The 12047-nt window shown below is 58.4% G+C and overlaps 1 protein-coding gene across 1 annotated transcript; it reads left to right on the forward strand.

Annotated features, from left to right (window-relative positions):
- Positions 1 to 5398: 5398 nt before the first annotated feature.
- On the forward strand, positions 5399 to 9096 carry AQP2 (aquaporin 2). Its single transcript, XM_040988617.1, has 4 exons — positions 5399 to 5759; positions 7939 to 8103; positions 8341 to 8421; positions 8886 to 9096. The coding sequence occupies exons 1-4, from the start codon at positions 5400 to 5402 to the stop codon at positions 9093 to 9095; spliced, it is 816 nt and encodes a 271-aa protein (XP_040844551.1). The 5' UTR covers position 5399; the 3' UTR covers position 9096.
- Positions 9097 to 12047: the final 2951 nt, after the last annotated feature.

The raw sequence follows: 12047 nt of genomic DNA on the forward strand, positions 1-12047 counted from the left end.
ATCGAAGAGAGCGAATCTTGTATCTGCTGGTTCACTCTCCAAATAGTCACAATGGCTAGAGCTAGGCAGGTCCAGAGTCAGAAGCTTCTTCCAGGTCTCCCAAGTGGTTGCAGGGTCGCAAGGCTTTGGGCCATTCTCTGCTGCTTTCCTGGAGGCTCCCAAGGGACCTGGCCACCTCTGTCCTGTTCCAGCCAGCCTGGGCTCCACTCCAGCCTGCTTTGCCTGACCTTATGGGTAAGCCCTGTCCTAGCTCCCTCATCTTCCAGTGGCAGTGGAGGGTGGCTGACCACAAAGGGCCCATGTAGGAACCCCTTGCGCATATCCCCACACTGGTCCACCCCCACCTCAAGCCCCTGCAAACCATACCTCCACTGATTTATTCTTCCAAGAGCCCCAGCTCCCTCTCTCACCCCTTTGCCAGCTGTGTTACCTCGGGTGAGGCAGGGGCCCTCTATCAGTGTCCAGCTATGACCATGGCATGTGTGGCCCTCTGGAAGCTGTCCACCCAACACCCTTGCTGTGCCCTGCTGCTTCCAGCTGGTGGCCTATGGGTAGCTCTGCACCCTTTCTGTGTTCCACTCCTGATCTCTAAAGCCCAGGACGCCACACTGAGCTCCCAGGAGCACCTTGGGGATGTGAGCATGCATCGACGGATGCAAGCTCAGCGACACATCACACCATTACCACACAGACACTGGTCACGAGTTGGGGGCTGCAACCGCTGTGCTTTAGCCATTCTAAGGTGTCCTTTGGTCTCTGGAGGAGGCTCCACCAGGCTGTGCCCACCCAAACTTTGCTGAAGGAGTTCCCTGCCCTCTCTTTCCTGGATGTGTAAGCTGCTTAACTGCTGTTGAAGATGGCCTCCCAGGGGCTCGGCTGTTCGGTCTGGTGTTTGCACAGAGCAGCCTGCCTGCAGAAGTGTGGAGCTGGAGCACAGAGCCAGGCCAGCCCCCGAGGAGGCAGGCAGCTGGCTGGGAGCAGTGGCTACTCGCATTTTCTTGCAAAACAGCTGCCTGGAGTTTTATGGGACCTGGGAAAATTGCCCCGCTCAGTTTTATGACTGAAGCTACGGAACACCTGCCAGAAAGTTCACCCAGCGGGCCTCTGAGGCAAACCACCAGCGGTCTCACCAAGCGGGGAGGCGACACCAGCCCTGGTGCCGGGCACAGAGGGGGGCTGCGGGGATACACACCTCACCCCACCAATCATGAAGGGCTTGCGAGAGCTGGGCTCCAGGTGCGACATGATTAGGGCTTAGCCAGCATGTCACGCCTGTGATTTGCCTGTGAAGGCACACTTTAAAAGTTGACTCCAGGGCCCAGTACGATGGTGTAGCGGCTAAAGTTCTCGCCTTGACCGTGCCCGGGATCCCATATGAGCCCCAGTTCTAATCCCAGCAGCTCCACTTCCCATCCAGCTCCCTGCTTCTGGCTTGGGAAAGCAATCGAGAACAGCCGGGGGTCTTAGGACCCTGTACCCATGTGGGAGACCTGGAGGATGTTCCTGGCTCCTGGCTTCAGGGAGTGACTCATCAGACAGAAGATCTTCCTCTCTGTCTCTCCTCCCTGTATATCTTTCCAATAAATAAATAAATAAATATGTTTTAACAAATTAAAATTAAAAAGTTGACTCCAAACATATCTGAAAGACTTCTTTCAGTAAGGAAAATGAAAGCTGCTAAAGTTACATTTTTTTAAAAAAGTGTTTCAGGGCCCAGCAGCGTGGCCTAGCGGCTAAAGTCCTTGCCTCGAACGTGCCAGGATCCCATATGGGCGCCGGTTCTAATCCCAGCAGCTCCACTTCCCATCCAGCTCCCTGCTTGTGGCCTGGGAAAGCAATTGAGGACGGCCCAAAGCTTTGGGACCCTGCACCCGCGTGGGAGACCCGGAAGAGGCTCCTGGCTTCGGATCGGCATAGCATCAGCCGTTGCGCTCACTTGGGGAGTGAATCATCGGACGGAAGATCTTCCTCTCTGTCTCTCCTCTCTGTATATCTGACTTTGTAATAAAAATGAATAAGTCTTTAAAAAAAAAAAAAGATAGCAGGAGATGTCCCAAGGCCACTGGAAGAAGCTCCTGGTTCCTGGCTTCAGATGGACACAGTTATGGTCATTGCAGATACTTGGGGAGTGAACTAGCTGTGGGAAGATCTCTCTTCTATCTCTCCTTCTCTCTGTAAATCTGCCTTTCCAATGAAAATAATTAGATGTGTAAGAAAATAAAACCTTTAAAAAAGTATATTTTTTGGTCCTCTTTTTTTTTTTTTTTAAGATTTATTTACTTATTTCAAAGAGTTAGAGAGGGAGAGAGAGAGAGAAAGGATTTCCTATGGATTTCCTATTTGCTGGTTCCACTCCCCAGATGGTCACGGCAGCCAGGGCTGGGGCAGGGCTGGGGCAGGGCAGGGCCAGGAGCTTCATCCTGGTCTCCCATAGGGGTTGGGGCCAGCACTTGGGCCATCCTGCACTGCTTTCCCAGATCATTAGAGCAAAGAGCTGGATCACCAGTACAGCTGGGATACAAACTGCTGGCCATATGGGATGCCAGGACCACCCAGTTTGCCAGAAGGCCGTCCGTCTTTTTCCTAATTTTCAAAATACTATGTCTTTTTCATTATGGCAAAAATACACATACCACAAAACATTTTATCTTAACCACTTTAATTGAAAAAACAACAACAACAATAACAAAAAATGTATTCACTCGAGAGACAGAGAGACACGAAGACAGAGGGCTCCTAGCGGCTGACTTAATCCCCAGATGGGGCCAGAACTGGGCTGGGGTTGATGCCAGGAGCCAGGAACTCCATCCGGGTCTCCCCAGTTGTCAGGAACCCACTGCTGAAGCCTTTACCACTGCCTCCTTGTTAGCAGGAAGCCAGAGGCAGGAGCCGGGGCTGGGGAACAAGGACTTCTCCAATGGACACAGCCATCGGTGTCTTTTCTGCTAGGTTATGCACCCACGTGGCAATGATAGTTTTAAGATGGTGTCTTTGCAAGGCATAGTGAAAGCGGGAGGGGCTCGAACACACGAGCCATCCTCTGCTGCTTTTTCTGGCCTGTTGGCAGGAAGTTGGATTGGAAGCAGAGCAGCCAGGACTCCTGACACAGGTGGCAACAGCTCTCCCCTCCCCTAGATCCACACGGTTAAGCAGAGTTCATGGCTTCCATCTCAGGAAAGCATTTTTGTCCTCAGCCATGGGGGTGCCAAGGGCCTGCACAGGTGCCCCCAGGTCCCCTAAGGCCTGCTTGCTGACGCTGATAGTGGTCCCTAGGGGAGTGCTGAGGCCACAGGCTCAGGGATTTCCAGAAGCTGATACACCACGAGACACAGTTGGAGATGCAGTCCAGGCTGGCCGTACCAGGCTAGGGGCCAGACCTGGACTGCTGCCTGCTGCTGCCTGGTCCTGGGGATTCCACATGCCAGTCTGAGAAATGGATCGCAAGCTGGATGGTTCTTACAAACCCCTCAGGGTCTGAATTACTGGGGGTGTTCCATGTGACCCACTGCACATGAGCCCTCCAAACATGGAGAATGGAGGTGGGCTTCAGGGCTGCCAAGAGAGGCCGTGGCACACACATCCAGCATTACCAGCAGGCTGGGAGAGGAGGTTCTCCCAGGACTGTGAGCAGGCCAGAAAGGGCAAGTGCCTCATTTGAAGGCACACAGTAGCATTCTTGCAACACCAGCTCCTCCTGGACCCCCTAAGGCTCCCGCCTGACTATAGCCAGCTGGAGTGGACAACAGACCAGGGTCCTAGGAAGCAGTGACCCATGAAGGCACTGAGAGAGAAGGAGTGATGGGAGCAGAGCCCTGGTCAAGCCGCATCGCTCCAGGCCCTTGCTCTGGTCTGGAGTGGCTCCTGACACCCCATGTTTGCTTGTCCTGAGCCTTTGGGATGAGGGCCAGGTCCCCACGCACACGACACTGTTCCAGGCCCTGCAAACACAGCAGAGAGTTTGTTCTGTCGGAGTCTCCCTTCTTACCCAGGCCTTGCTCCTCCCCTTTTCCTCCTGGGAAGAAGTCACACGTCCACGTGTGCCTACATGTACTCTGGCACAAAACAATTTCTGTTCACCATCCTGCTGCAGCCTCAGAACAACCTCGTGGGAGAGGCGTTTTTGCTCCATCATCCATGTGAGGAAACTGAGGCTTGGCATGTGACTCAGTCACCGAGGGTGTGGCCCTAGTCCCAGCATAACCACCGCCTCCTGGATCACCTCCAACAGGTGCCCACACTGCCTGGGCCTTGCTGCCCCCCTTGATCCCGAACGAGGACTGGGGCAGGGCCCAGAAGGACCCAGCGGAGGGCCAGCCCTCCTCTGCTTTGGGGAGACCCAGTGATCGGGGTGGGGAGCTTAGGGGGCTCCTAGGCCCTGAGGGAATGCCAGAACCCATCGGCCACAGTTGCCAACAGGAGGCGGTGGCACTGGGAGGGGTGGGCAGCCTGGCCTCCCTGGGCCTACACAGCTCACTGCCCCAGGGAAATGCGTCTCTTCCCCCACCCACCCCCCAGTACCCACAGGGTTCACAGTGCCATCCTCATATGAGTGTCGGGGGACTCAGCACATAAAGGCACAAGCAATATTGAGCAACTGCTGTGAGGATGGGGCCTCTGACTAGCCAGGTGCCTGCGTATCACCCGCCTACGAGGTGGGTTCCAACCCCATTCTACATGGAGATGGAGCCAGTGGGAGATGGAGGGGAGCTAAAACAGACATCCTCATCTAACCCCATGATCACCCAGAGCCAGGTGTCCCCATGCCACCCAAGCCACTGCTGGCTCCAGGCTGCGGGCTGAAGGGGCTTCCAGGAGGAGGCAAGGCTTAATGGCTCATGGGTAATTAACTGCAAGAAAGCAGGCACAGGGCAGACGCAGGCCTTTCTGCTGTGGAAATGTGTCACAAGCCAAGCAGCTGTTTTCCATCCCTTGGGAGAAGGGGAGGTGGGTGGGCAGCAGGAGGAGCCCCTCCCTATACCCCAACATCTCTCACTGCTATTGCTACATATGCCCCCCCCCGCCAGCTTGAGTGGAAAAGAGTCCCCCTATCCGTTACAACCTCCTTGAGGGGTCCCCATGCACAGCTTGCCATGGGGGTGGGGAAGCCCCTGGGGGCAACGGGCCTGGGGTGACCGAGGGAACAAACACGGAAAACTGGAGGACGTCAGCCCTTATCTCGAGCTGGGTAATGGGGAACATTAGTCAGCTGTGAAGGCCGAGATGGGGTGATAGGCCTGCAGTGGGCAGCAGCAGCGGGGAGGGGGCAGAGGCACGTGCCCGCACCCGGACGGATGGATTCTACATAAGCCCAAGGCCCGGCTTCCACGGAGGCCCTGAGAACGAGGGAGCGAGGGAGCAAGCAAGCTGGGGAGCGAGCGAGTGAGCCGGAGGCCCGCAGCATGTGGGAGCTCCGGTCCGTGGCTTTCTCCAGGGCCGTGTTCGCCGAGTTCCTGGCCACCCTCCTCTTTGTCTTCTTCGGCCTCGGCTCGGCCCTCAACTGGCCATCGATGCTGCCCTCCGTGCTGCAGATCGCCGTGGCCTTCGGCCTGGGCATCGGCACGCTGGTGCAGGCTCTGGGCCACATCAGCGGGGCCCACATCAACCCTGCCGTGACTGTGGCCTGCCTGGTGGGCTGCCACGTCTCCTTTCTGCGTGCAGTCTTCTACGTGGCGGCCCAGCTGCTGGGGGCTGTGGCGGGGGCCGCTCTGCTCCACGAGATCACGCCGCCCAATATCCGCGGGGACCTGGCTGTCAACGCGGTGAGTAGCGCAGAGGGGGTGGATGGGGTGGGCAGAGGACTGGTAGAGAGAGACAGAGTGAGGCAGCCCTAGGAGAAGCAAGGGAGGGAGCAATGGCAGGACGCAGAGGGGCTGCCCTGTGCCCTGACGACCAGGAGGAGGAGTGGTGTGTTGGGTTGGCTTCCACTGGTCTCCGCTGGCCTCTGCTGGCCCTGCTCCAGCAGGAGCAAGCTGCAACTCTGCAGGGCACAGGTTCCTGGGACAGTGGTGCCTTCTGAACACACAGCCCAGGAGGAAGCACACCTTCAGCCAGGCCAGTGGGGACACAGCAAGTCAGCCCTTGAACCCATGCCCACATACAAAACACCTGAGCAGTTTGAGGATCAGGGAAAGGGAGGTGCCAGCCGAAGGCCCCAGGGTTGGTCTATGTCCAAGAGAAAACTATCAACCCTCCAGGGGTAAGACTTGCCAGGTCCTACACGGCGCAGCAGCAGAGCCAAGGTATGCACACAGGAGCTCCCCCTTGTCTGACAGGTGTGGAGGGGGTAGGACTGAGAGCATCCCTCGCTCAGCACAAGGCTCAGTCAGCACCTCCACCTCCAGCCGGACCCCGTTCGTGCCTCAGTGTCCTCCACCGTTCCTGGCCTGCCTCATTCCCAGGCCACTGCCTAGGAGCACCACCTCTCCACGCCCACCCTCCTCCACACAGAGGGACCTTCCGCACATCTGGGGCATGGAGGGGAGAAGGGGCTGCAGGAAGAGGTGAGAAGTATGGTGATGCTGGGGGGAGGCTAAGGCCAGGGCAGCCAGGGCAACAGGCTGACAGAAGGTACCTGTTTCCGCAGAGAACAGCTCAGTCCACAGCAGGGAGAGGCCTAGTTAGACAGGAGGAGGAACTTCCTGAAAGCACTGCCAAGCCTTCCTCCTCCATGGGGACCCCTGCCTTGCTCCTCCATTGTTCTGCAGCTGAGTGTGGGGATGGCACAGTGCAACACGAAAGGGTCTGGAAGTCTCCTGTCAACTCCTCAGGGTCCGTCTCTGGGGACACTGGCTGACCTGTGGCTGGACCTGCCTGGAGGCTGACCCAGTGTCCTCTGGGAGAGCCAGCCTGGTCACCAGGAAATCGCCGTTGATAGGCACCTGCCTCGTGCCGGCCCACACTCCATCTCATCCTTGTGCATAGCTGGGAGGCAATTGCTGTGGTCTTCCCAGCTCCTCACGTGATGAACTGAAGGCCCACATCACAGAATCACTAAGTGACAGCACTCAGGAATAGGCCAAGAGCCATCTGACACCAAAGCCACATGCACACCCTCTCCTGCAGGGCCGCTGTCTGCCAGTCCCCACAAACCCATCTCACTGCTCCCACTTTACAGAAGGAGAAACACTGAGGCCCAAAGAATCAGACGAGTCAGCAGCTTCCAAAGCTCTGCCCTGTTCCCTGCGCCCCACAGAACCAGCCTGCCCCTGAGGACCTGGAGTGGGAGGCCAGGGACAGAGCAGGAGCGAGGGAGCCGAGAGTCAGACAGCTCTGCCTTACCCAGGGCACAGCTGGGCCAAGTACAGGACCAGCACCTAGGGAGAGATCCCATGTAGGTAGGGTGCCGCCTGCTTGTGAAACTGCCTCTTTGCTCAGCCCCCAGTCCTCCTGGTGCCTGCTGGGACTGTGGACACTGCACAGGAACCTTGGGCATCATGGTGGACAGCTCCAGTGTCCTGACGCAGGCCGGGCCCAAGTCCCCAGGGCACAGCAGGTGAAGGTCAGGAGATGGTACTGCCCACAAGACTCACTGTGGAGGGGGCACACGGGGCTGAGCCCCAGACCCAAGACCCTGGACCTGTGCCTAGGAGACCCCAGGTCTCTCTCTGGCTGCCCCAGTGTCTCAAGAGCAGGGAGCATAAGACACCCCACTGTCCCCTGTCTGAAGTTTCCTGCTGCCGTGGAAACAGCTTCCCTTTTGTTCCCATGACTGCAGACGCAAACTGCAAGCTCCCTGCATGCCTTTGGCATCTAAGGGGCCATGGAGTCAGCTTTCCTCCTTTCAGCCTGGGCCCAGAGCCCAGGAGGGAGGCATTCGTGGGGCTAAGGTGTCTGAGCAGCTTGGGGGTTCTGGCTCCCAGCCCAGAGGGAGGCCTCCACAGAGATGGGCAGGGAGGTGGGAGGGGCACAGGCTCAGCCAGCAGCCCCCTCTGTCTGCAGCTCAACAACAACGCGACAGCCGGGCAGGCCGTGACCGTGGAGCTCTTCCTGACTCTGCAACTGGTGCTCTGTATCTTTGCCTCCACCGACAACCGCCGGGAGGACAACCTGGGCACCCCTGCCCTCTCCATCGGCTTCTCCGTGACCCTGGGCCACCTCCTGGGGGTAGGTCACAGCTCTGGTGGGCCAGCCTCCCTGGAGAGACACACACAGAACCCCAGAAGCACAGACTCCCAGGACCTTAATAGGCACAGCTCTCACTCCAGCAGCAGATGAACACAGAGCCCCCTCCCTGCAAAGATGCCCCCAGTGCAGGTGCAGGTCCAGCCCAGGAAGGGCCCAGCTCTCCCTGACCTCTGTCTCACCTCCCTCCTCTCCTTTGGACCGTTCTTGTCCTTGCAGTGCTACTACACCGGCTGTTCCATGAACCCTGCCCGCTCCCTGGCCCCGGCCGTCGTCACCGGCAAGTTCGATGACCACTGGGTAATGGCAGAAGTCACGCCGCCTCCTTCCCTTTTCTAGACACCCATTCCAGAGGGAGATCAAGGGCAGGGCAAGGAGGGTGGCTGTGCCCCGCCCTCCACATTCCTTCTCCTTGGCGGTACCCCCTTCTTGCCCTGTGCCTGCCTGTGAGAGTGACAGCTGGCCTAGCTCACCAGCTCTTGGGGAAATGAAGTGAGAGTCCCTGGGCAGCACGTGGACCTCAGTACGTGCTACACTGGTGTCCATGAGCACACGGCAGGCACCGTGCAGCCCTTAGCCAGGGCTGGGTACTGGCACCATCTTAATGAAAGCAAACCAAGGCACAAAGAGGAAGGGAATGGTACGCGTTTCGTGCCCAGGAACTCGAATCTCCCACCCTCAGCTCCTGGACAAGCATGGCAGGGTGGAGGAGGGGGCCCTTTGCCATCCACTCGCTGCCAGCAGCGCTCTCCTCTCGCCCGCAGGTCTTCTGGGTCGGACCCCTGGTGGGCGCCATCCTGGGCTCCCTGCTCTACAACTACGTGCTCTTCCCGTCGGCCAAGAGCCTGTCGGAGCGCCTGGCCGTGCTCAAGGGGCTGGAGCCGGACACCGACTGGGAGGAGCGCGAGGTGCGGCGGCGGCAGTCGGTGGAGCTGCACTCGCCGCAGAGCCCGCCGCGGAGCAGCAAGGCCTGAGCCACAGCGCCTGCACGCCCGGCCCGGCGCCGCGTTGCGCATCGGGGGGCCGCAGGGAGCACCCACTCCGGCTCCCGGTGCCTGTCTCCGCGTAGGCCCTGCTCTCCAGTCCACCCCAGTGCGGAAGGCAGACAGTCGTTTGCAGTTCACGGTGCAAGCCTCGGCCCCCTGGAGTGGGGTTCAGGGGACTGAGTTAGGGAGCAACGGACGGAGAGGGGTGGGCGAGAAGCCTGCACCCAGGTACGCATACACGCAAACACCAGAAATACACAGAAACCTCCAGGAGGGCGCCCGGGAATGTCTTCAGGGCTTGCCCCGCGTGACGGTGCACGCTCAACCCTGCACCTCCGGCTCAAGCCTGTGCCACTGCAGACTCCCCACTCCCTCCTTAGCCTCACTGCTACCCTACCCCCCAACACACACACACACACACACACACACACCCCTGCAGCAAATCCTCCTCTTCTGCAGAAGGTGGGGCCGCCCTGCCAGTCGGCCTTCAGAGAAGGAAAAGAGGGGTGGGGTCTGATTCGGGCCTCCACCCTGCCCTTCCTGATAGAGTATCCCAGCTGCACCCGAGACTTGCTGGGCTGCAGACAAAGAAGTGTCCAGCAGAGGACAGCTCCCTGGAGAAGGCCTTGGTGGCCAAGGATTTCCCAGCTGCCACCTTTCGCCAAAGGGAGAAGAAGCAGGCCTATGCGCGGGCACGCAAGGCCCAGCTCAACCCGGGGCCCCAGACCCAGAGATTAGCTGCCATTTTAGCAGAGAAAGGGAACGCCCTTCCCTGGCCCCTGGCTTTGTCCTAGGAAAGGGGAGGTTTGCAACTAGACACTTCTTGAAAGGAGACACGCAGTTTCGCAAGTGAGCCCTCTTGCCCAGCACACACCTCTGGTTGACTGGGCAAGGCATGTAGCCACGGGCACCAGGCACCACCTGTTCACCACCCGACCACTTTCCCCCCCTCCATCCCCGCAGATTCTCCTCGTAGGGGCCTCTCTTCCCACCCGGCTGCGGCTCCCGGCCCTGTACGGCCACTGTGGACAGGCAGAGGCAGGGCTGGGGCCGAGAACCCGGGGCCTCTGAGTTTCCGGGCCAGTGCAGTGGTTCTCAAATGCGATTATGTGGGATTAGGTGAGATGATGCATGTAAGAGGCTGTGTGAGCTGTAATTCCTAATGCCATTATCACGCGTTATTAGGCTCATTTTCATTATTTCTGCTTCCTGGGGGGAGGACACAGAAGGAGCCTGACCCTCAGGCTCCCCTAACTCGCCATGGAGGTCAAAGCCAAGGGGAGTCCCAAGGTCTAGGCAGACCTTGCCTCCTCACCTCTCCTTGACCAGGCCACGCATCGACGGCCCTTCCACCCACCCCCTCCCTGCCTGCCACCACCCACCTGGGCCCAGGCACCTCCCTGGGACAGCCCGCCACAGAGCCAGCCTGACGGGCACTCCCTGAGCCTGCGTCTCGAAATTCTCTAGGTTTGCAAGGCTTCTGCTGCCTCTGTCCCATCATGCACCAGGCTCCCACCTCTGGCCCCTTCCTCCCCTCCAGCCCATGCGGAAGGGCCAGGTCCAGTAGCACATCCCCTCGCCCACGCTTTCTCCTGTTTTCCTTAACAAGTTTTCTCGGGGGTCTGGCATGCGCCATACAGAGGCCTCTCCCAACCTCCCACCCCGATAGCTAGCGACGGCCACCCGGCCTCACCTCTGCAGGACAGGTGTGACCTCTGGGACTGTCCTCCCACGTGAGCCCAGCCCCTCATGGCCACCCCTTGCCCTCACCAAACTCTCTGAAACGCACCAAGAATTTGTTTCTACTTCTGCTCTACTCCCGGGCTGTACCTCCTCACCACTTCCAACCTTGGCCCAGGTTGAGGTCAAAGGAGAATTCCAAATGCTGGGAATGGAGGGAAACGGGGGTGCGGGGAGGGGAGCAGTAAACCTCACCAGGTGCCTTACCTGCATCAGGTCATATAATTCTGGGAAAACTGCGCACAAGGGTTTGAGTATTTCCAAGGCTACCTGCGTTACGTCATATAATTCTGGGAAAACTGCACACAAGGGTTTGAGTATTTCCAAGGCTCCCTTATCATACCCTGTGATAACTTTTCCTCCTTTTGAAAGGAAGGAAGGCAAAACAAATATTGTTCTTCATATTTGACGGTCAGAAAGCAGACCGAGACACAGGTCTGAAGGCAGCAGGTGCAGAATGCGGCCAAGGCTGTAACTCAGGTCTCCTTACACTAAAGCCTAGTGTAGTCTCGTGCACTAAATCAGCTGAGGTAAGACCTAGGCACTTCCTGGGAGCCCCAGGCAGAAACAGAACACAAGCTGGGCTTGTTCAGCCCAGCCCATGTCTTGTGGGGGACACGGGACCTTGGAGAGGGTGGTGGCAGAGTAGCGAGAACACGACCAAAATAAATAAATCAAAACCCAGAGCTGGTTTCAGCTCTTGAAGGGCACTCAGTATGGAGGAAGGTGGAGGCCAGACACACCCCAGAGCAGGCAGGGGCAGGGCAGGGCAGGGCGGAGGCAGGTGGACAGGGTGTCAGGTCCCCAAGCCAGGGACACAGGAGGCGCTGAGCTGAGAGAAGGAGGCGGCTGACCCCAGGGTCCCAGCAGCACCCACCTCCACGGGCCCACTTTGAACTACAAGACTTTGCACCTGCAGATGTTGCTTCGTGAATTTAAACTGTGATGTTGTGTATATACATATGCTATGCCCCCAGCTAGACTGTAAGCCCTTTGGGAGCAGGGCAACGTCCGGTTCTCGGGTGACCTAACCTCCTGGGTCTTTCCTACCAGTGCTCTGTGTAGCAAGCACTCAATAAATGCTCCTTTGCTAGCACATGTCATTTCTTCCCCCGCCCCCCACCCCCCGCCTGGAAATGGTCAGTACGACCCAGGAAGCCAGCTGAGTTTCCTGCCACATCTACCCCTCAGTACTCAACT

The sequence above is a fragment of the Ochotona curzoniae genome, unplaced genomic scaffold, assembly GCF_017591425.1.
Source record: "Ochotona curzoniae isolate NIBS_2020 unplaced genomic scaffold, NIBS_Ocur_1.0 contig_1014, whole genome shotgun sequence".
NCBI lineage: Eukaryota > Metazoa > Chordata > Mammalia > Lagomorpha > Ochotonidae > Ochotona > Ochotona curzoniae.